This window comes from Erythrolamprus reginae, chromosome 3, assembly GCF_031021105.1.
Source record: "Erythrolamprus reginae isolate rEryReg1 chromosome 3, rEryReg1.hap1, whole genome shotgun sequence".
Classification (NCBI taxonomy): Eukaryota; Metazoa; Chordata; class Lepidosauria; order Squamata; family Dipsadidae; genus Erythrolamprus; species Erythrolamprus reginae.
The window spans coordinates 113891326-113916647 of NC_091952.1; the positions used below are offsets into that span (position 1 = coordinate 113891326).

Consider the following 25322-nt stretch of genomic DNA (forward strand, 5'->3'; position numbering starts at 1 on the left):
AAAACGCGTAAACGTTCCAATCTCAGACTTCAAAACTCAGCGGAAGCCAAATGTCCAAAAAATAATATATATACTGTATTTTTTAAAATCCCGCCTTTGCATTATGGCGAAGCAAAAGCTCTGTTTAATTCTAAGCCTCTTTAGAAACCGACTGTTTTCCATGTGAATCAGCGCGACTCTTAACCGAACCTGCGTCTCCCTGGCTAGTCGCCGTTGCGGCATCTAGCCTCGGAGATCCCTCTGGGATTTTACCTCAACGCGATGGCGCCACAAGTTCGGTGGTTTAAAAAAAAAAGACACAAAGTGGCGCGCCCTGTTTTGTTTACAGTTGCCAATACTACAGGAAAGCTTGTAGCGGGCTAAAGTTGGTCGTCCCCCCCCCCCCCCCCACTGCGTAATTTGCTTCCCCGCAAACTCTGCTCATGGTACGTAGGGAGGAGGCCAAAGGGATCAAGCCCCTCCTATACCCATGAGTGAGCAAACCCGGAGAATCCAGTGAGGAGAAACCGACTCTTCCCCTTCCTGCTCCCTTTTGGGGTGTTGCCTCTCGCCCGTCATCATTGTTAAACGTTGGATGGCTCCTCCCAAGAGCTACAAAAAGCCAACTGTGTGTGTGTGTGTGTGTGTGTGTGTTTTAAAAAAGACTTGGCTATAACGCGGAACCTTTACATTGATTTTTTTTTTAACGATCGGTCCTTGCGTGGATCTCTTCCTGCTTTATTTATCTTCCCTTTTGTGGTTAAGTCTCCCTGACTAAAGACTCTTAAAAGGCCGCGCAATGCTCCGTTTTCTGGGGGGCTTTGTGTTCCCGGAGGCTGCCTGTGAAGCGCCCGAAACCAACTCGAGGTATGAAAACCTCTTCAAGAAACTAGACAGCAACCAAGATGGTCGAGTGGACATTGCTGAGCTCCACAGTGGCATGAAGGAGTTGGGCATCCCTCTGGGAGATGACGCGGAGAAGGTGGGTGTAAGGCACAAGGCTTGTTTTAAGGGGAGGGGGGAAAAGAAGCGCGGGAGTAGCTCTTATTCCTGGATCCGGACCCCTCATGAAGGAGAGTCTTGGGAACCCCTAAGGCTGAGTGTAAGCCTTTATTAACTAAGGACAAGATTAAAACAACAACGGTTTTGGTTTCTATAAGAAAAGAGCATGCCAGCCTTCTTTCCATTCGCCCCCCCTTCACTTTATCTGGAGATTTTAAAGAGTTGTACAGTATTACTCATTGGGGCCCTTACATTTATTTCCTTATACCAGTGTTTCCCAACCTTGGTAACTTGAAGATATTTGGACTTTAACTCCTAGAATTCGCTGGCTGGGGAATTCTGGGAGTTGAAGTCCAAATATCTTCAAGTTGGCAAGGTTGGGAAATACTGTCTTGTACAGTATTTCATGTGCCATCAACTGGCTCTTTGCTGTAAAAGTTACAGGCAATCCCCATTCACAGGAAAGGTCCATTCAGGCTGTGAGCTCAGCTGATTTGTATCTGTGGGCTGTCAGTAAAATGTGAACAGTCCCTCACTCTTGAAAAGAGGGAACAGGAAAAAATAAGACAACTGCAAGAAAAGTGGGATGTGCCAACAACGGGAAAGCATAGATGGCCAAAAAAAAGAAAATAACTAATGGACAATGTTCAAAAAAATAAAGGGAACACTTAACACAATATAACTGCAAGTAAATCAAACTTCTGTGAAATCAAACTGTCCACTTAGGAAGCAACACTTGTTTGACAATCAATTTCACATGCTGTTGTGCACATTCAACTTTGTACAGAACAAAGTATTCAATGAGAATATTTCATTCATTCAGATCTAGGATGTGTTATTTGAGTGTTCCCTTTATTTTTTTGAGCAGTACAGTATATATAAATTTTTAAAAAGAAATTTGATGGTGTGACAACCTCAACAGTTATTCAAAATTTATGACAAACTGAATAGCTCTTGAAAGAGTTTTGTAGATGTGTTTTAAGAAGAAGCAATTTACCATATTTGATGTAATCTATTCTTTGAGTATACAGTAGCTGTAAAAGGAGGCAACTTATTATAAATGTACCATCTGTTCATAGATTATAATTCAATTACATTTTATTTGATCAGTGTCCTTAAATAAACGAGAGATGCACAGATATGCACGCTGAAGATTAGCCACAGCATCTCTAACCTAGTGCTATGTTGTCAACTGTGAAATTGCTATGGTAGAAATGAGATAACCTTCATTACAGACAACTTCCCATTTTGGGGTATGGCACCAAACCTATCTATCTGCACAAACGTGGAAGAAATAATATCACTTTGTCCAAAGAGATGGGGCTTTCATCACATGTGATAGCTGATCAATGATAGATGGATTTCAGAAAGAAGAAGAAGCCTAAATATTGGATGGGTTTGTACATCATGACACAAAAAAAATGTGATTTCCATATGGGATCCCCCCACTTCATGCTAAGAATACATTCCCTGAAAACCTGACATAAAGTGAATTTGCATAAATAAGGCAAGACATTGAACTAGTGGGAAACGGGTTGCAGGGCTCATATAGGTAATCTTTACTTAGTTACCACAATTGGGACCGGCAGCTTGATCATTAATCAAAGCTAAGTGAAACTTCAGGTGTGTATACAATCTTACTTCAACTTTATAGAACTGGAAATATAAACGTGAGGATTGGTTACTTTTTTATTACCATCATAACTGCAAAGGAGCTTTAAATGAGGCAATTGCTATACAAGGACTGCCTGTACATTTGTAGAGCCTTAGTCTTAAGCAAAATGTTACAGTTTTTCTTGTCTTGTCTCATGTCCTCTGTACAGTGAAAGCATTATCTGTCTTTCTCAATCTTGACTAAAGCTGGATTTCTAGGATGCAGAGATGGCAGAGAAGGAGGTAGAATATGTTGTGGTCCCACAAACTTTATTATTCTTGTGTTGTGTAGATTTGCCCATGTTAAAAGTTTGTCCTAGGACTGTTGATTTTGCAACAGTTTAATTTGTTCAACTTTATTTTATTTTGTTTTGAACAAGATGATGATTCCCTGTTGATCTCTTATTAAGAGTAGGGTAATACTGTGTTTTTTCCTAAAACATGATCTACCCCCAAAAGAATGCCTAGCATTGTTTTGTGTGCATGCGTTAAAATTAAGCCCTACCCCCAAAATCTAGCCCTAGGCCAGGCTTGCTGGAGTGGATGATGGCAAGCTTTTTCTGATGGACGGCTACCAGTAGTGCCCATTAGAGGTAGGCAAGGATGCATGAGGCCCGTGGGTCACACTGCTCACTCTTTTTGGCCATGAAAGAAGTGGTCTAGTCGTGAGACACATTGGGCGAATGGGTCACTCCTTTCGGCCGTGAAAGAAGTGGCCTGGTGACCAGGCCAGGTGTGTGGATTGTGTCACTCTCTTTTTTCGGGTGCAAAAGAAGCACATTGGTCACATCACTTGCTCTTTTTGGCTGTGAAAGAAGCGGTGCAGCGACCAGGTGAAGTATGGGAGACAAAAATTAAGACACCCCTTGAAAAGAAGGCCTAGCTGTTTTGGGGGGGATCAAAAGGAAATAAGACCCATTAGTATTTTTAAATTTTTGGTAGCTATTGCTGGTACGGAGATAAGACATACAGTTAGAACAGTTACATGACCCAATGGTAAATGTCTGAGTTAGGGAAGAAACACTATTTAGTGTGAAAATGTTCAAGCAGTTTTACCAGGATGATGTCTTGGCATGTTCTCAGATTTCTAAAGCATATTGACCATGCTAGCCCAAATAACACAATACTTCCATTGCATGAAGTGAATTCTTGCATAAAAATGATAGTTTACATAATAGGAAATCCACATAATGCAAAGGAAACTTGCCCTTTTGTCAGATGTCAAGACACAAGCATGTACGGGCAAAGTTTGCATTGTGACATTGTCATGTGAGTATTATTATTTTGAGAAATGAGAGATTTCTGATTACTTAAAAGTGTGAGGAAGAAAATGCTTTGAAATATGCCATAGAAGACTAGAAACAACAGAGGAGGAACATGTAGTTAGCAGATATTTATTCAGAAAAAGGAAGGGCAAAATGAAAAGAAAGGCTGTGCAAAGAGCAAAGGAATATGAGGAACAGGATTTCCAGGAAGTTCTTTTTTTAAAAAAAATAACAAATATTTTCGTCAAATAAAAATATTTATGATGAAACACCAGCTATTTCTGTTCTCTTGCTAAGGGATACAGTTGTTAAGTTAGTCAAACCATGGTTTTATACCTCTTTATACCACATATTAAGTGATTACAACTTTCTGCATTGGCTTGCTTGTTATAAGCCTCTGGGAAGATCACAAATGCCAGTCATGGATGACTTTGGGATGCTGGAATGGTCATAAGTACATGCTAGTTGCCAAGTGCTCGAATTTTGCTCTTCTGACTGGGAAAATTACAACTGTTGTAAGTGCAAGAACTGGTCGTAGGTCACATTTTCCAGTGCCATTGTTATTTTGAACAGTTACCAAATAAATGATTGTAAGTTGAGGATTACCTATATTAGATCAGGCAGTTGTGGGATTCAATTTTTTTTACTACCAGTTCTGTGGATAAGGCTTGGTGGGTGTGGCAGGAGATGGTTACTGCAAAATCCCCATTTCCTCTCGATCAGCTAGGACTTGGGGGGAAGAGAATAGATGGGGGCGGGGCCAGCCAGAGGTGGTATTTACCTGTTCTCAGAACTACTCAAAATTTCCACTACCAGTTCTACAGAACTGCTCAGAACCTGCTGAATCCCACTTCTGAGATCAGCCTATCCTAATTATTTATAATCCCAAATAAATTGGGGCAGAAAGTACAAAATATAAATATTTCAATTTATATTACTCCCTGTACATTTTTATCATTATAACCTATTTTATAAACAAAAGAAGCATGGTAAAATACACTGCTCAAAAAAATAAAGGGGACACTTAAACAACACAATATAACTCCAAGTAAATGAAACTTCTGTGAAATCAAACTGTCCACTTAGGAAGCAGCACTGATTGACAATCAATTTCACATGCTGTTGTGCACATTGTTCCCTTTATTTTTTTTGAGCAGCATATTTTAAACCTAAGCTATTACAGGAAATATAAATCTGTGTCAGAAATATTCCACCAGCCATCACTCTTTCCTTTTCCCCCCCTGGCAATTTGTAGCAAAAAATGCACATACAGTACAATTTTATTACAAACTCAAGTTTATTTATTGTTTATTGTTTTGGAGCAGAATATATTTTATCAGTTTTCCTCTTTCCCTCTTTCCCTCTTTCATAATGCCCATGGTCTTGTTTCTGAAATCATAAGAATGAAGTGGACTTTAATAGTTTCACTAGGTCTTCTAGATGTCTGTTATTAGGAGTTTTAACACATTACATAGAGACAGATCTGTTCAATCAATGATGAGCTTCAATACAAAGTTCAGTCTAAAGACGGTTTAATGAGTCATTGCTTGCTCATAAATAGATTGGCATGATGTGATGAATGCATTTGGAAACTTATTTGTGATATGTGTAATTTACACTTGCATGTCTAATCTAAGGTACACTAAAACAATGAGATATATGAAGTGGCATATAGGTTGAGTAGATTACAAAGACATGAGAAAGGAGCATTTTGTATTAGACAGTTTCCAGGAGAAAATATGAATTCATAATTTTTAGTAGCCTACTTATAGAAATAACAGAATTGGTAATGGTCCTACCTGGACATTTTGCCACTTGAGGCATAAACCCATGTGATGTCTAATTAAAATATAATAAAGAAGCAAATATATGTTTCCTTTTACCAATGATAATTTGTTTATACACTTGTCCTTATACTAGAGACAATTTAGTAGAATATTTGCTTATTGTGACTTAAAGCATTGTATGCAGCACTTCAAATATTCTCTGTGGTTTTTCAAAGGCTAAACATGTCATTAAATAACAAGAAGAATGAAATCCAAGAAGGATAACAGTGATATTTGATGAAACTTAGAAAGCATGTGGTCTCTATCTCGGTTACTGCCCAATGGAAGAGTTTATGCTCTGAGATTAGGATTGCCCTAACTCTACTGGCTTTGAAGAAGGGACTTTTCCCATGGCCACTGGGCTGGGGTGTGAGCCAGTCTGAAATGCCTTGATATGAAATGTTTATGGGTTGGCCTCAGTTGTGTCATGGCATTGTTCAGTATATTGTTTTGGCATTCATTTTAATTCACCGGTAGCTGCCCAGAGTTGCAGCTTGCTGTATAAATGAATAAGTAAAGCACTGTGTACATTTAGCGTGAATCAGAAATTGAAATCAACTGGGTGGTTCCATCTGCTTTTGTGCTACTTGGAAATGAGAACTGCCTCCGATTCATACAATATGCTTGGTTTAACCAAACCCACAGAATGCACTTCAAAGAACCATATAGGACAATGATAAATTGGTGGAATACTTACTTAAATTTATTTTATTTATTAGATTTGTATGCCGCCCCTCTCCGAAGACTCAGAGTAGAATCTGGTAGAGTTGGTATGTGAACCAGCATCAACCAGAATATGTTCTATATCCACAGCAATCTGATCTTTCTGAACTTTTGTAATAATGTAACCAAACCTATTGTGTTTTGCAATCCTTCACCACACTATCTCTGCAATTCATACATAGATAAATTGCAGTAATTATTTTCTGGCAGAATTTTGCAATGCTTCCTTATCAGGGATAGCAAAGGACTTCCAGGTTAGTTAATAACATGAATGTGGCAGAAGTAGATGGTGATTTAAATAACATGCTGAACTAGAATTTGGAGTTCGCGAGTGGTTATAATTAAATTTGAATCAGTAACTTTCTAATAAATTTTTGTTTCTTTCAGCCTCAAGATGGTGTTTTGATCATTACAGTTATTTGAAAAATAGAAAGTAGAATAGAATAGAATGAAATACTTGTTTTGTGTGCAGAAATTGGCACATTTGTTTGAGGGGAGCAAAAACATACAGAAGACTGTAAATTTGGGTCCCATCTGGGATTTGATAGAATTTTACAGTACAGATATAGTGTAACTAATACAACAGTGGCACATATTCCATTAATATAAGTATTAACATTTATTAGGGTAATTAGTATTGTCATTTGAACTGATCAGATAGGTAAAAAAATTTCTGGGTTTGATTATTTAACATAAATAAACTCACATTTTTGAAGATGGAAATTTACTGCATGCTATTTTAGGCTGTTTATAATATATAATTTTAAATGAGTTTAGTTTTTATCAATCACACTTTATGTGTTACTGATACAGTAGTAATGTGCTAGATGAGCTATTTAAACCACTGCAATGGGCACACTTAATATTTTACTATATATATATTACTTAGTTTATTCAATTATATTTAAGAATACTATCCTGGTAGCAGCAAAGCCGAATGTTCAGAAACATTTTGATCAATAAACACAGGTGCTACTATATTTTATTATTTTTTCTTTTTATTTCTTTTATATTGTGTTTTTGGGGCATCGTAACTCACCTTGAGTTGCCATCTGTGAGTAGGCAGAAATATAAATTTTCTAAATAAATAAATAAAAATATTTACTACATTTTGTACAAATCTAATATATTCAGTGCTTTTTTTGTAGCTGAGCTTGTTGTCAGATAAATTTTGAATTCCTTGATACTTAATTTAAAAAAGGGTTTTTGTTGCTATTAGTTTACATACTGATTTGCAAAAAGGCTAAACTTTTGATAAATTTCTATCTTGCCCTTTTAAGAATAAAAAGAGTTTGTAGGCATTGTCTTTTTAAAGTACCAGCTGCTCCCATGCCTGCTTATATTGCAGGTAGGCTCAGGACCTATTAGATCAGAATCTTACACAGGTTGTCCTTGTCTTAGAACAGTTCATTTAGTGACTGTTTAAAGTTACAACAGCACTGAAAAAAAGGACTTACGCCCATTTTTCACATTTACATTCGTTGTAGTATCCTTAAGTTACACATGATCAAAATTCAGATGCTTGGCAACTGTCTTATATTTATGAAGGTTTCATTGTCCTGGGTCACGCAATCCACTTTTGTGACCGTCCGACAAGCAAAGTCAGTGCGGAAGCCAAATTCATTTAACAACAATGTTACTAACTTAACAACTGCAGTGATTCACTTAACAGATGTGGCAAGAAAGGTCATAAAATGAGGCAAAGTTCCTGCAACCAATTTTTCACTTAACATACATTTTGGGCTTGGTTGTGGTCATATGTGGAGGACTACCTATACTGGTTGGGTATTGTGGAGATATCCTCCATCTCATCTGGAGAATAGCAGATTGGGAAAAGCTGGTTTGACAAGCTTTAAAGAGAGATAATGTGCCAGATAGCCAGAGGTGAAGAATGTTCAGATGCTATTAAGACAGGCCCCTTCAACTTTTTGTCGCTTTTTGACTGCTTTTTTGTCTTGTATGTGAAGATACAACTCCTTGCTTATTGCTCTTCTAAAAATGCAATGACAGTGTTGCTGATAGAAAGCTGCAGGACAAAAGTAACAGACAACAATTAAATATTGCAGCGCTCAAACATAGCTAGATCATTGAAATATTACTGGAATTATACTTGTGGACTACAAGTAAAAGTACTACAAGGACTATATTTTGAAAATGTTACACCAAGATGTTCCTGATGTATTTAAGTGCATGTAAAATAATGTCTTAGCCAAAATAGTTAAACAGAAGACATATATACAAGGAGAGTGTAACTCTTAGGTAGTGAATGAGAGGGTAATCAGAGAAGCATGAGGCTATTTAATTTATTTAATGGAAGTATATGTCATCATGCAAATTTCTGGACTGATGGATAATATTCATCTCCAAGTAAATTTCGACCAAATCCCAATTATCAGCCAGCATGGCAAATGGTTGAGTATTTTAGGAGTGTTAGTCACCAAAATTTGGAGGGCATTAGATTGTGGAAAATAATATAACAGATTAAAAATACTGTTAAAAATCATGGGGGTGGGTGGGTGAAGGAACAATGTTTGTAGAAATATAAGCATCTCTTACTGCTGCTGAAATGACAACAGCTCTGCAAGCCTCCCCAAAGAAATAACTGGGGGGAGCATTCAAGAACAGCGAAGCCTATTTCTTGTTCATTAGGCGTGGGCAATCCTCCTCAGATCATGAATCTTGAAAAACGATGGCATGGTTTCTTGCAACTTTAAGATAAGCATCTTAAGATAAGTTATAAGGTAAAGGTTCCCCTCACACATACGTGCTAGTCGTTCCCAACTCTTGGCGGCGATAGTCATCTCCGTCACAAAGCGAAAGCCCTGTCCGAAGACGTTTCTGTGGTCATGTGGCCACCATGACTAAACGCCAAAGGCGTACGGAATGTTGTTACCTTCCCACCAAAGGTGGTCCCTATTTTTCTACTTGCATTTTTTGTGTGCTTTCGAATTGCTAAGTTGGCAGAAGCTGGGACAAGTAACGGGGAGTGTCAGGCCAAATTATTCTACTATGCATTTTCTATTGTAGGAAAATGGGAGGGCGGATTGTGTGAAGTTAGCTATGTTAGTTATTATGACCAGCATGTAGTCATAACAAATTCTTTCTAGAAAGCCAAGGTCATCTTTTGTATCTGCACCTCCGCAGCTGCCTGGAAATAGATGGGTGGATTCTGCAACCTTGGCAGTAGTAGATTGGACAACATGATGGGCTTGTGGGTGTTGGGGGCAAGGACATGAACTTTCAATTGGGTGGTGAAACCTGGGAAGATTCAGATTCAGGTTTCACCCAGATGTGCCGACATGACTCTATTAATAAATTGAGGAATTCTTTGCCTTGGACTCTGAGTTAATTTTGGAGGTGATTTGGAATCCTGACAGGGAGCTCGCCCAGTTATGCAGCAGTAGGGATTCAAACCGTGAACTGCCGACATTTCGATCCACAAGCTCAGGGTTTTAGCCACCGAACCACTGTGCCCCTATAGATAAGTTATAATATAAAAAATGAAGAATCTCTCTAAATACCTTGAGAGCAATAAGTCCTATTCATCTTTGTTACATAGTCCCATATTGTGACCCTCAGCTGCCCAGTCATCAAACAGTTACCTTCCTCTTGAGCCAAGATCACTAGTTAAATATGAAATAAATTTCTTTTCAGCATCCTACTCAGTTGGAAAGAATAAAACTAGATGTAGGGTAGAGGAAATATAGCTCTTCAGATTTTATGGGAGTCTGATTTCCGCCTTTACATAATCCAACATTTTAAGGGACACAAATGGACAATATTTGCAGTACTATAGATTCTACAGTTCTGTTCTAAAGAAATGTTTAATCTGATCCAATATATCAGTTCATACTTTAATATCCCCATGTGTCTTAGTGTATGGGAATTACATTGAAACCATATCTACTGAGAAAAAGTGACATCAGAGTAAATCCTTTGATAATATTTGGCAATCAGAATATTTTATAGCATTAATATCTGTTGTGGTTGGCTCTGGGCCAGCTCCTGCTCCAAGGACTGTGGGGGTTGATGTGGGAGAATCCTCACATTATCAGAGGCTGGTTTTACTGCCAACAGCTTCCGACAGTGAAGCGTCTGTGTCAGGGGAAGATTCTGGAAGTGAAGTAGGATCAACGGAGGAGGTAATTACAGGCAGCCCATTAACTGATTACCCCATTAGTGAACCACCATCATCATCATTATCATCATTAGATTCAGCAGGGGAGGCATAGATGTTCGCAGACACAGGTTGATGTCAAGGAAGGAACAAATGTGCAAGTATTATAGGAAATAAGGGAGAACACCTGTGGCTGGGGCAATTAAGCTAATGGGGCCACTGATAAATTGCCAGCGTTGTTGCCTCTCGGCGTGGGACTTTATCCGTTTTATGAGAGAGAGAGAGACTTGTGGTTTGTTTCGGGATTTACAAAGACTTTTGTGAACGGCTTCAGGATTTTCAAGGACTTTGTGGAACAATTCACAGTTAAGTTTCAGTGTGAGGATTCTTGAAGAGGGGGTGGCTGTGATGTCTTCACAGATGCCTTTTATCTGCTTTGATTTTGTTTTATATTTTTCACAGCATTCAAGGCTTGTGGTGTGTGGGAGAGCACTTTGGCTGATTAAAAGTGCATTTTGGACAGTATTTTCCTTTTGATAAACCAACTTTGTTTACTTTACAAATGTGTGTGTTTGAATTTCTCCTTTGGACTTAATTGGGGGCTTGTAACATGAAGCCCGGCATAACAATATCTATATTAATACTTCCTGGTGTGTTGCAGTGGAAACAATTCACCACACAACTTTTAACTATTTCAATTATAAGTTTACGGTTTTTAGTTTACAGTTTTCATCTAATATTGATTTGGTAAAATATTTGTTTCAGTTCTCATTCCTTCACTTTTCCTGGATATTTTGTATGGATATTTGTATATTTTGGATATTAGTTACTTATAGCTTACACAATTAACTATAAAGTGAGAACCCACTTGAAAGCATATGTACAAAGTTAATAATGTATCTTCTATTTATTTTTCTTAACAGAAAATTTTCAGGGCTGGTGACATTAATCAGGATGGAAGACTGGACTTTGAAGAATTTACACGTTATCTTAAAGACCATGAGAAGAAAATGAAACTTGCATTTAAAAGTCTGGACAAAAATAATGATGGTAGGATACAATTTGCTGCATTAGTTGTCTATGTTAAGAGTGCAAATTTAAATACAGTGGTACCTCAAGATACGAACCCCTCGTCTTACGAACAACTCGTGATACGAACCCGGGGTTCAGAAAATTTTTGCCTCTTCTTACAAACTTTTTTCGAGTTACAAACCGGCGTTCGGAGACTGCTGGGAAGCGGCGCGGCTCTTTTAAAAGGTCGCAGCCGGCCTGGGGGGCTTCCCAGCACCCCCCCGAACCCGACAGCCCCCCCACCCCAGCACTTTTGAATCCCGCCGCTTCTGCTGGATACGTGCGATGGGTGGGACGAGCGGCGCGGAAGCCGGTGGCTGTGGCAGCTCGTCCCACCCATCGCCCGTATCCAGCAGAAGCTGCTGGATTCAAAGTGCTGGGTGGGGGGGTGTCCCGACAGCCCCCTCACCCCAGCACTTTTGAATCCCGCCGGCCAAGAGCATTCGGGCAGCAGCTTCTGCTGGATACGTGCGATGGGTGGGACGAGCAGCGTGGAAGCCGGTGGCTGTGGCAGCTCGTCCTACCCATCGCCCGTATCCAGCAGAAGCTGCTGGATTCAAAGTGCTGGGGTGGGGGGGTGTCCCGAGCTGCCACAGCCACCGGCTTCCGCGCCACTCGTCCCACCCATCGCACGTATCCAGCAGAAGCTGCTGGATTCAAAGTGCTGGGGTGGGGGTTGTCCCGACAGCCCCCCCACCCCAGCACTTTTGAATCCCTCGGGCAGCAGCTTCTGCTAGATACGGGCGATGGGTGGGACGAGCGGCGCGGAAGCCGGAGCCCGGCCCCGTGGGCTCGGTTACATCTTCCGCTGCCAGCCAGGCAGCGCAACGAAGAGAGGCATTTGCTTTCCTCTCGCCGGCCCCTCAATCGGGCCAGCAGGGAACAGAATGGAGCCTTCCGCGGCGGCTGCCTGCTGGGCTGGTAAGGGGGGGGGAGCCGAGCCCAGCCCCGTGGCATTCGCTTTCCTCCCGCCCGCAGCCGACTGATCGTGGGCGGCTTCCCGATCTCGGAGAGCTTCCTGGGCATGAAAGCTCGCGAATGCAACAAGGACGAAAGCCAGGAAGCTCTCCGAGATCGGGAAGGAGCCCACAGTCAGATGGCTGCGTGCGGGAGGAAAGCGAATGCCTCTCTTTGTTGCGCTTCCGTCAGCATGGCCTGGCTGGCAGCGGAAGATGTAACCGAGCCCACGGGGCTGGGCTCGGCTCCCCCTCTTACCAGCCAGCAGGCAGCTGCCGTGGAAGGCTCCGTTCTGTTCCCTGCCGGCCACGGAGCCCGGCCCCGTGGGCTCGGTTACATCTTCCGCTGCCAGCCAGGCAGCGCAATGAAGAGAGGCATTCGCTTTCCTCCTGCCGGCCCCTCAATCTGGCCGGCAGGGAACAGAATGGAGCCAGCCCAGAAGCAAGAGACGCAGGATCGGGCCGGCGGCAGGTGAGGCAGCAGGTCTGCATTCTGCGCGGGCGGCGGGCGAGGAGGCGCGGCCGAGCGGCGACAGCGGCGGTTCTCACTTCGGAGAGCTTCCTGGGCATGAAAGCTCGCGAATCCAACAAGAACGAAAGCCAGGAAGCTCTCCCTGGTGGAGACCGTCGACCCCTCAATCGGGCCGGCAGGGAACAGAGCGGAGCCCACATGGCTGTGCTCCGTGACGGGGACCACTGGCTTGCCTAGTGGGCTGGGAGGGAGGCGGAATACGGGAGGAGGAGGAAGAGGAGGAGGAGGGAGGAAGGAGAGAGAGAGAGAGGGAAGCCGCCCGGCTGTTTTAAAAGGTGACAGCCGGGCGGCAGGTTTTTTTTTGCGGGTTTTTTTGTTGTTGCACGGATTAATTGACTTTACATTGTTTCCTATGGGAAACAATGTTTCATCTTACGAACCTTTCGTCTTACGAACCTCCCCCTGGAACCAATTAAGTTCGTATCTTGAGGTTCCACTGTATAAGTAAAAAATAAAGAATTGCCACTATGAGTTGACAATGTATTTGTCCAATATTAAATAATTTGAAAAAATGTAGGTATTCATTAATATCTTCTCATTTATTAAGGAAAATGTTATGTAACTCATTAAAGGGTTCTTTAAATCCTCTAAAAGTGCCAAGAAAAGTAAGGAATACAAATTAAGCTTGTTATTTATTGGTATAGAAATGAGTGCTTAGAATAAGACACTGAAACTCTTCAAAATTGAAGTTTTCTATCATGAAGTTGTTTTCTACTGCACAAATCATAAAGAGGGCGGTGAAAATATTTACTGAACCCTTGCATCCTGGACATAAATTGTTTCAAAACAACTCTATAGAGCACTGCACACCAAGACAACTAAATATAAGAACAGTTTCCCCCCCCCGAGTGCCATCACTCTGCTAAACAAATAATTTCCTCACCATTGTCAAACTATTCACTAAGACTGCATTTACTATTACTATTAATCTTCTCATTGTTCCTATTACCCATCTCCTCCCACTTATGACTGTATGACTGTAACTTGTTACTTGTATCCTTATGCTTAATATTAATATTGATTGTTCCCTGATTGCTTATTTGTACCCTATGACAATAATTAAGTGTTGCACCTCATGATTTTTGACAAATGTATCTTTTTTTTAATGTACAGAGGGAATAGCCCCAAAGACAAATTCCTTGTGTGTCCAATCACATTTGGCCAATAAGGAATTATATTCTGTTCTTTCTATTCTATTCATGAGGTTAGTGCTACAGCTATGAGACTTTGAAAGAAGAATGACTTAGAATTGTAAGGCAAAGCCAATAGAGGGCTGTTATTTAAAAAAAGCCTACAATATTATGTTTGCTGTGCTAAAATGATTAATGTCAGTACCGGAACCAGATATTGCAAAACCTCCAGTAGCCCCAGCCAGCTACTGGATGATAAGGTATGCTGGGAGTTGAAGTTCAGCAACAGCTGGAGAACAACAGATTTCTTTGCTTGCTTTAATGTATTGGATCCAGATTCTTAACCCTACTAAAGTTGTAGCAGAATTTGTGTTCCAAGCACTAGTCCTGAATTATTCTTGGGAGCATCACAGTTGTAGAAAGAAGGACTAGTGAGACTTATTATTGAAAACTATTGTCTACAAAAAGAATGTACCACAGCCTTCATTGCACAGCAGAACTTAACAGCCAGGAAGGGTTTTGTGAAAGTCCTCCTTAAGTTAAGCTAAGTTAAGCTAAGCTAAGTTAAGTTAAGTTAAGTATTGGGTAAGACGCTGTTATCCAGATACTATGCTGAATATTTCTGAAGATATTTATTTTGATGAGGGCACCTGTGCTATTGTTTGGAAGCAGCTGGTGAAGGAAACCGTGGTTCTTCTTTAGCATTTATTTATTTATTTATTTATTATTTGGATTTGTATGCCGCCCCTCTCCGAAGACTCGGGGCGGCTCACAACAAGTGAAAAACAATCCAATACAATCCAATTAATTAAAATATTATGAGTTTAAGAAAATCCCCTATACTAACATACACACATACAGGCATACCATATATAACTTCAACGTGCCCAGGGGAGATGTTTAGTTTCCCCATGCCTGACGGCAAAGGTGGGTTTTGAGGAGTTTACGGAAGGCAGGAAGAGTAGGGGCAGTTCTGATCTCCGGGGGGAGTTGGTTCCAGAGGGCCGGTGCCGCCACAGAGAAGGCTCTCCCCCTGGGGCCCGCCAACCGGCATTGTTTAGTTGACGGGACCCGGAGGAGGCCCACTCTGTGGGACCGAATCGGTCGCTGGGATTCGTGCGGCAGAAGGCGGTCTCGGAGATATTCTGGTCCAGTGCCATGAAGGGCTTTAAAGGTCATAACCAACACTTTGAATTGTGACCGGAAACTGATCGGCAGCCAATGCAGACTGCGGAGTGATGGAGAAACATGGGCATACCTGGGTAAGCCCATGACTGCTCTCGCAGCTGCATTCTGCACGATCTGAAGTTTCCGAACACTTTTCAAAGGTAGCCCCATGTAGAGAGCATTACAGTAGTCGAACCTCGAGGTGATGAGGGCATGAGTGACTGTGAGTAATGAGTCCCGGTCCAGATAGGGCCGCAACTGGTGCACCAGGCGAACCTGGGCAAACGCCCCCCTCGCCACAGCTGAAAGGTGGTTCTCTAATGTGAGCTGTGGATCGAGGAGGACGCCCAAGTTGCGGACCCTCTCTGAGGGGGTCAATGATTCCCCCCCCAGGGTAATGGACGGACAGATGGGATTGTCCTTGGGAGGCAAAACCCACAGCCACTCCGTCTTATCCGGGTTGAGCTTGAGTCTGTTGACACCCATCCAGGCCCCAACAGCCTCCAGGCACCGGCACATCACTTCCACCGCTTCGTTGACTGGGCATGGGGTGGAGATGTAAAGCTGGGTATCATCGGCATATTGATGATACCTCACCCCATGTCCTTGGATGAGCAGCAGGTAGTGGGGCAGAGTTTATAAAGTGGGATTTAAGATGCACACACTCACATATCACTTGTATTGTTCAACCGATGAACAATACATCAGGGAAAACATAAGGGAAAAGAAATTCTGATTCCCCCTTTCCTTACTTTTTAGTTTGTTTGTTTTTAATTAGGAATGGAGAGATTCTGGCTGAAATCCTCACATGAGAAGAACACATGAGTATATTTGTAAGCCTAAATAGAGGTGGGAGAGGGCCATCTGTGCTGGTTTCAAAATTTAAAATCCTTGGAGAAAAAGTAGTACAATAAGACCGGAAATTTGAGATTTATTTTTTTTCATTTATAAATGAATTAAAGTCACTATTATTAGCTGTGCTTGGGAAGTGGTATAAATAGCAACAATTGAAAAGGAGTTCAAATGTTCCTTATGTTCCCCATCTAACCATACATTGTGCCAGCTTTGCCTTAAATTTCAGAATATCATGGCTGCTGGAGCAACAGTTTTAAACACTTGTGATGCTCCAGGATTTAAATACAGAATATATTTCTTTTAAAATGTTTTTATAATGTATTAAGTTATGGAATATTTTCTGAGTTCTTCACTTTAATGCTCTTTAAATGTGTTCAATGACAAACACTTGAAATCCATCCAGAATAGATATGGATTTAAATTACTGCTCATCCACGAATGTCATCTAGTGACTGGTTGATGATCACTCCATTCAATGGAACATACTTTACATGACTATTAAAATATCTGGCAAAACAAATGCACACTGAAGAGGTGAGCCATATACACTGTTCTGAGAGTGCCTAATTTCTTAAAATGAATGATACATATGGATAGTAGTATAACAAGTATTTATTTATTTATTTATTTATTTATTAGATTTGTATGCCGCCCCTCTGCAGACTAAGTAGAAATATATATCTGGGAATTATAACCAGTTTGTTTCAAAATTATATCATACATGTAATAATGATTAAGGAAGTTTTTATGTGTGCAGCATATCAATTACAAAAGCATTGTACAGTAATACCTCGTCTTACGAACCTAATTGGTTCCAGGGGGAGGTTCGTAAGATGAAAAGTTCGTAAGTCGAAACATTGTTTCCCATAGGAAACAATGTAAGATCAATTAATCCGTGCAATGGAAAAAAACCCCGCAAAAAAATGCCGCCGCCCAGCTGTCACCTTTTGAAACAGCCAGGGGGGGCTTCTCAGCGTCCTCCTGAACCCGAACGCCAAACTCGAACTTCCGGGTTCGGCGTTTGGGAGGCCGCTGAGAAGCCCCCGGCTGTTTTAAAAGGTGACAGCCTGGCGGCGGGGCTTATCAGCGGCCTCCCAAACCTGAACTTTTGCCGAACTTCTGGGTTTGGCGTTCGGGAGGCCGCTGAGAAGCCCCGCCGCCCGGCTTTCACCTTTTAAAACAGCCGGGGGCTTCTCGGCGGCCTCCCAAACGCCAAATCCGGAAGTTCGGGTTTGGCGTTCGGGTTCAGGAGGACACTGGGAAGCCCCCCGGCTGTTTCAAAAAACGACAGCCAGGCGGCGGGGCTTCTCGGCGGCGGCAGGTTCGTAAGAAGGAAAAAGTTTGTAAGAAGAGGCAAAAAATTTCTGAACCCCGGGTTCATATCTCGGGTTGTTCGTAAGACGAGGGGTTCGTATCATGAGGTACCACTGTACTTATATAAATAACTTATCCTCAGATATGTCATTTGTGACTGAATATAATACATATCAGTATTCAGAATTCTTAAATCTGGATCAGTTGATCTGAAGTGGTGGAAGTTGAATAGCTATTTTCACTGTTCTCTCTCTCTTTTAAAGGTGTAATTGAAGCCTCAGAGATCGTTCAGTCCCTGAAGATATTGGGCATAGACATTTCTGAAAAGCAGGCAGGCAAGATTCTGCAAAGGTCAGCAGCTATTATTATGCCTGGTTATTGGAGTGACTCATGAGAAGGCATGTCTCTTGAAAAATAAAATCACAACATTGAATGTGTTCAGTACGGTATTCCATTGTAGTAGGCTGGCTTTGAATTATTATATTAGTAATAACATTGCTTTGAGGAAGAAGCCAAGGATAGACCAGGATTTCTTGAGAGAACTTAAGGGACGGGTTGACAAGCTTGAAACAATTTTGGTATTCCTAATATTGGAGACACAACCCCCTTCTTTAGATCTGTCAGAGACAACCCTCTTTCTTAGCTTAAAGTAAAAGGAAGGATGGGTCATAGGTAATATTTGCAGAATTATCCCATAATTGCGGAGAATTCTGTAAATTAACTCTTGGTCTGACTAGGAGGTTCTTTTAACCTGTTTCCAAAGAAATGAATGGATGTATCCATTCATACATCCATGAATTCCAGGTGTGAAATTGAAAGATGACTTAAACATCCTATATATGCTGGGTTTGGAGGAGGTTTATTTGAATGATGACAAACCAGATAAATCACTATCTGGTTATTTTCACCTAAGATATTACGTATAAAACATAGTTACAAGCAGCAATGGCTATTTCATACTGCATAAAAATCATTATATAAATCAAATTTAAGTGAGATTTTAATGCCTAACTCAGCTTCCCCATCCTACCTATTAAACGCTTATGGGACATTCATAGTTGATAATACTGTACTTGCTAACATGTGGGAATAACAATTGATTAGGTTTTTTATCTCCGCTTTAGAGTCTTATTTAGATTGAACAGGAACAGAGTTCAGAGCTCTCCAGAAACAAGTTTTCATATTAATAAGAAGGAAAAAGAAATGTTTCTGTTCTATCTTTCTACTATTTTCTTGAAATATTCTTTACCTTTAATAAATAGTTAACCTTCATGTTTGTATACTTCAAGAAACACTTGGTTATGGAATCTTTTACATGTTTACAGGAAACGTCACTTAGAGTAGGGGTGTCAAACTCAATTTCATTGAGGGCTACATCAGGGCTACAGGAGGCCATCATGGCCCAAAATGGAATATAGGCTTCCCAAGCCCTGTTTTCACTGGTAGAGGCTGGTCCTTTACTGTTTCCAGGGCATCTCCGTGGGCCACAGATCTAAGCACCTTGCAGGCTGGATGTGGCCTACAGGCCGTTAGTTAACATCCCTGCCTTAGAGCAATAAGGATTAAAAAAATATAAGAATGATTTGCTCTGTAAAAGCTTTGAAAGCCAAATAAAATACCCCATTGAAGTATTTTTGCACATTAACCTAACATTAAAGATTGGCAAATAGAACAAGAGTTTAGAATGTGAATGCATGTGTAATGTACTTTGAATATGATTAAGTAAAAAACTTAGCACAACCCACCGTGAAATTATTTCATGTTGAATTTTTAGCATGGATGCAGATGGGACAATGTCAGTGGACTGGAATGAATGGCGGGATCATTTTCTCTTTAATCCTGCTACAGACATTCAAGGAATCATCCGTTATTGGAAACATTCCACAGTGAGTATGGTTTCCATTTTTATCTCAGTCCTGATCTGGACTGTATCTTGGGCATTAGCTTATTCAATGATTATCTTTGGCAGCTGTTTTTTTAAAAAATTAAAACTGAAATGCTAGACAATCTTTAGCTAGCTAAACAAACTGTTGCTCTAAAATTGATGGAAAACTTTGCTCTTTGCCTCTTTTTAAAAATAAAATACCCTACTTTAAATGTTTATTTAAATGTAAAGCCAGTTTGGAATAGTGGTTTTGTCTGTCTTAATAATGAAGCCAGCTGGATAAATTTGAGTCAATCACTCTTTCTTAGACCTAGGAAGGTAGCAATGGCAAATAGTTTACAAAAATATTGCCAAGAAAACTGCAGAAACTTTTCAAGATAGTCACTAGGATAATGACTTGAATCCCCTTCCCAGTTTAAAAAGAAAAAAAATTGACAAACACACTCTATTGGCAGATCATATGTAGATCTCTTTCATTTTATCTTTTAGCAGGGCCCATCCTTGAAAAGGGCTACAATTCTTGAAGTCCTGATAAATTGAAAATACTACTTGAAATTTGTGGTTATGATAATCGCTAAATATAAACAGTTCAGATGGCATAATGGAATGATTTTGAGCTAGACTAAATAGATGAGACAATGGAATCATTCTGCTTCTTGATGATTGTTCAGCTGTGGACTTTGCTGAACAGCTGATGGCCATGCAAAGGTGCAGGTATAAGCAACAGATTTTGTAGTAGATGTTAAGAGCTAAATCTATTTCTGCTCTGCATCCTGCAGGAATGATACATATTTGTAAGAGATTCCCGAAAAGTAAATATACCTCTTCATTTTTGGATGTAAGAGTTGGTGATTTCTTGATTTCCAGAGTAAAATTCACAAGTTAAAAAAAAAAAATCTATTCAACTTCATTTCATTCAAAACAAAGTGCTATTGATTTTCTTTCTTTCTAGAGTTAGAACAATTGCTTTGACATCCATTTGCACCTTGACTGAGAAAAGTATCTAAAATGTGGAGGAAATCTGAAGCAGGGAGAGGATTGACAACTAAAATTGATGGACACAGTCATTTGTTCAGCAAAGTATTCGAAGTTACAACAGTGCTGAATGACTCGTGGTTATGGCTGGTCCTTAGAATTCTGGCTGTCCCAGCACCCCTACAGTCACGTGATTGTGATCTGCATGCTTGGCACCTGGTTCACTCTTAGGACCAGTTGCAGCATCTCACAATTACGTGATCATCATTGGCTACCTTTCTGACATCTTCCCCAGAAGCTCAGTGGGGAAGCTGGGAGGGAAGATCATTGGGGTAAGTTTCCCCTACCCATGCAATCTATCTCATTTAGTGACAGAACCTCTGGTCCCAATTGTCGCTGTAATTTGAGGACTGCCTGTATTTAAATTAAATGGTTCAAATAGTTAAAACAGTTTTTGTCTGCCTGCCTGCCTTTCTTTCTTTCTTTCTTTCTTTCTTTCTTTCTTTCTTTCTTTCTTTCTTTCTTTCTTTCTTTCTTTCTTTTTATCTACAGTATCTATCTATCTATCTATCTATCTATCTATCTATCTATCTATCTATCTATCTATCTATCTATCTGCTGAAGTATGTTTTTAAATGATACATTGTCAGGCATTATTGCTTCAGCGTACTTTTCATGCAGACCTGCTGAGTGAAATATCCCAAAGGTATTTTTTAAAGAGACAACTGGACTTTCTGGTCCAGACTTTCCAGAAAGTCCAGTTGCCTCTTGAAAAAAGCACCTTTGGAACAACCATGACCTGGATAACTGAGACTCTCTGTAGATATTCAGAAATAATGAAAAGGACTCTTGCAGCAAGCCCGGGCAGTGAGATAGGTTACATATAAGTTTAATACATAAATAAATAAGTAAACCCCTTGCCTTAATGGACAAATGAGAAAAGGCCTGCCTGCTAAAACCAAATGTCTGCTTAATTAAGGGTTTATTGGTTAGTTCTAAACAGTAACAATAGTTAAGAAAAGCCTAGCAAATATTGCTCCCTGTTTACATCCAGCTTCCAACTTCGCATTTCTTTCTAGCCCACATACCTCCCATTCTGTCCAGTGTGTTATTTCTATCATTTGTTGGGAAATTTTGTTTTGGGGTACAGGGGGGTGGTATGATGTTGGTTTTATGGTTATTTTCTTTTGTTGTATTCTTGTGAGTTGCCCAGAATCATGGTATATAAATAACATAGGTGGTTATATCATTCTAAATAAATAAACAAGAGATTGTGGATTCATATTTTAACATACAAATTTGCCAGTGTTGGCTTTGAGTAAAAAATGCTCTCTAACCCTGAAGGTTTCTTGTTTAAAGATATATTAAAGTGTCATCTAGTATCCCTTATAGTATACCACTTCTTGTTTTGGTAACGTGAAGTTATATATGAAAAATACATAATATTGACTGGAGTTTTTTTTTAAAGCTAAGATGAAATAATAAATCATTTGCTTAATAATACTTTAAAGAGCTTAATCTTAGTCCTTTTTAAAATATCGTGCAAAGACATTCTTTGTAATCAGACTGTAAGATTTTCAGCCTTTCCCAAGGATGTAAAATGCTTTCTAGGTCAGGTGTACCCTACCGACAGTTCATGGACTAGCACCGATTTGTAGCATGCCAGAAACTGGGCCATGCAAACAAGCGAAGCCCCATTCATGGAATGCACGCAGCACACAAAACCACACCCTGACTTTCCACGGAAAAAACTTTCCCCATGGAACTGGTCTCTGATGCCCAAAGGTTTGGGGGCCACTGTCTGTTCTAGATAATGCCTTTATTACAGCCACATTCAAGACATAGTTTTTGAAATGGTGGGTTTTAGAATGTGTTGCGTATGCTTCTTTTTGGTTTGAAATTGAATATAATTGTGTGTGGTCACAATCACTTTGTTGAAATAAAGGCAGGTTGAATTTAAGCCATTCATTCTCTTGTTTGCTCTTTCTTGTTCTCTCTTTTGCATTTTAACAGGTATTAGATATTGGAGATAGTTTAACTATTCCTGATGAATTCACTGAAGAAGAGAAGAAGACCGGGCAGTGGTGGAAACAGCTTTTGTCAGGTGCGGTTGCTGGTGCTGTGTCTCGAACGGGCACTGCACCCCTGGATCGTCTCAAAGTTATGATGCAGGTAATGGGCCTCTTAAAGCAAAGCATCCAAGGTCCAGCAAGCTTCTTTGGACAGGTTAAAAGATTTGGAGGCAGGCAATGGGCTTGTAGTATTTACAAGAGGGGTGCTTGGTGCTCTCTGAGCTTGCTTGTTTTCTTGCAGATGTTTCATTACCCAAACTAGGTAATATCATTAGTTCTAGTGAAACATCTGCATGAAAACAAGCAAGCTCAGAGACTCGCAAGGACCCCTTGTGTCAGCCCTGAGCTGCAAGTATTCTCCTTTATTAGAATTTACAAGAGTTAGTTGTCATATTTTATCACAAATAGTTTGCTGTTCAAATGGATAGACTCAGAATTGATCTACGATTTATTTGACATACTCAGAATTAGGGAATTGTGAACCAATTGTGTTGTTTTTAGTGTCAGGACTGAATGTAGCCCCTAAAATTATGGTACAAAACCCCATTACATTTGCTTACCCAAGTTTTCTTAATTTCAACAATAATATTTAAGACTAGTGGTGGTGGAAGGAAAATTATTCTGTGGCTGCTATTGTTGATCAGAAACCCTCATTAGTATTCTGTAGTTCACTCAGATATTCTTCATAAATAAAGTTTTTCTTTCAGCAACAAATGGCAGAAGGAATGGTTGATTAAAAGGGTTTCTTAGTCAAATAAGACCAAGCAGTGCAGTTTGAATCATATAGGAAAACCGAGGTCCTAGTTTTCGGCTTATTTCTCTCCAGTAATCAAGCTATTTATATAAGTATTGAATTTTGGCTGCATAAATAGTTGCCTGAAAGAGGAGCTATAGAGAATTATATGATACAGGTAGTCCTCGATTTACAACGGTTCATTTAGAAACTGTTTGATGTTATAGTGGCACTGAAAAAAATGACTTATGACTGTTTTTCATACTTACAACCACTGATGCATCCACATAGTTACATGATCAAAATTTAGACACTTGGCAACTAACTCATATTTATGACTGTTGCTATGTCCTGGGGTCATGTCCTTTTGTCATCTTCCAACAAGCAAAATTGGTGGGGAAGCCAGATTCACTTAACAACCATGTTATTAATTTAATAACTGAATCAATCCACTTAGTAACTATGGCAAGAAAGGTAATAAAATGAGGCAAAATTTACTTGACTTTGTCTCACTTATCAACATAAATTTTTTGGCTCTGTTGTGGTTGTAAGATTCTCTGCAGAAATCCCATACTTAAGCGCTTGGAGCTGCCATATTATTATTATTATTATTATTATTATTATTATTATTATTATTATTATTATTATTATTAATTAGATTTGTATGCCAACTCCCCCCGGAGATTAGAACTGCCCCTACTCTTCCTGCCTTCCGTAAACTCCTTAAAACCCACCTTTGCCGTCAGGCATGGGGGAACTGAAACATCTCCCCCTGGGCATGTTAATTTATATATGGTATGCTTGTGTGTATGTCTGTTAGTATATGGGGTCTTTCTTAAATCTTTAAATATTTTAAATTGTCAGATTATTTATGATTTATTTCCACGTGTTGTGAGCCGCCCCAAGTCTTCGGAGAGGGGCGGCATACAAACCTAAGTAATAAATAAATAAATAAATAAATAAATGCCACCCTTCTCCGAAAACTCGGGGCAGTTCACAGAATAAATATAGAATAAATATAGAAACAAAGCGTACAAAACAAATCTAATACATTAAAAAACTACAGCTAAATATATATATTACTCAATCAGACAATCCAATCACACCATGCATCACATTTATTGTTCAGGGGGGGCAAGATCTAATTACCACAGGTCTGGCGACATAGGTGAGTCTTAAGAGTCTTGTGGAAGGCAAGGAAGGTGGGGGCAGTACGAATCTCTGGGGGCAGTTGATTCCAGAGGGCCGCCCCCCCCCACAGAAGGCTCTTCCCCTAGGCCCTGCCAAAAGACATTGTCTGGTTGACGGGACCTGGAGAAGGCCGACTCTGTAGGACCTAACCAGGTGCTGGGATTTATGCGGCAGAAGGCGGTCCCATAAGTAATCTGGTCCGATGCCATGTAGGGCTTTGTAGGTCATTACCAACACTTTGAATTGTGTCCAGAAACAAATTGGTATCCATATTTATGTTCAGTTTAGCTCAGCAAGGAAATTGGTATGGGAAGAGAGAGTTGAATAAAAGTAAGAGAGATGTTAGCTCAGCTGTTGCTTTCCCCCCAATTTCACTTAAAAGAGGAAGGAGAATCACAGGAGAATCACTTCTGCATTTTTAATGACTGGAGGGAGCCTTGACAAACAGGTTTTGTGTATCTGAATCTTCAGTGGTGTGTATCAGATGTCACGAGAAAAGGCACTATCTCCTGCATAATCTGGAATGGTCCCAATTCCTTTCTTGAAGGGTTGCTTGCTTTATGCCTCTGAAGCATAAAGGAGAGTTATGACTCACCAGGTTTTCTATATATGTCAGTTAAGTATGTTTCCTTTTTCTTGTAGGTTCATGGCTCAAAGGGAAAAATGAACATAGCTGGCGGTTTGAAACAAATGGTGAAAGAAGGAGGGGTCCGTTCCCTTTGGAGAGGAAATGGTGTGAATGTTGTCAAAATTGCACCTGAAACAGCTATCAAGTTCTGGGCCTATGAACGGGTATGAATGTTGTCAAAATTGAATGTGAATGCTGTCAAAATTGCACCTGAAACAGCTATCAGGTTCTGGGCCTGTGAACGGGTA

At 40.2% G+C, this 25322-nt stretch overlaps 1 protein-coding gene across 1 annotated transcript in view; it reads left to right on the forward strand.

Moving 5' to 3' along the window:
- Positions 1 to 476: 476 nt before the first annotated feature.
- SLC25A24 (solute carrier family 25 member 24) overlaps positions 477 to 25322 on the forward strand; it is a 40441-nt gene continuing 15595 nt past the window's right edge. The window contains exons 1-6 of the mRNA XM_070746425.1: positions 477 to 961; positions 11489 to 11615; positions 17854 to 17941; positions 19365 to 19476; positions 22464 to 22622; positions 25089 to 25238. Coding sequence (XP_070602526.1) covers positions 779 to 961; positions 11489 to 11615; positions 17854 to 17941; positions 19365 to 19476; positions 22464 to 22622; positions 25089 to 25238 — 819 coding nt within the window. The 5' untranslated portion in view covers positions 477 to 778. The remainder of the gene's footprint in view (positions 962 to 11488; positions 11616 to 17853; positions 17942 to 19364; positions 19477 to 22463; positions 22623 to 25088; positions 25239 to 25322) is intronic.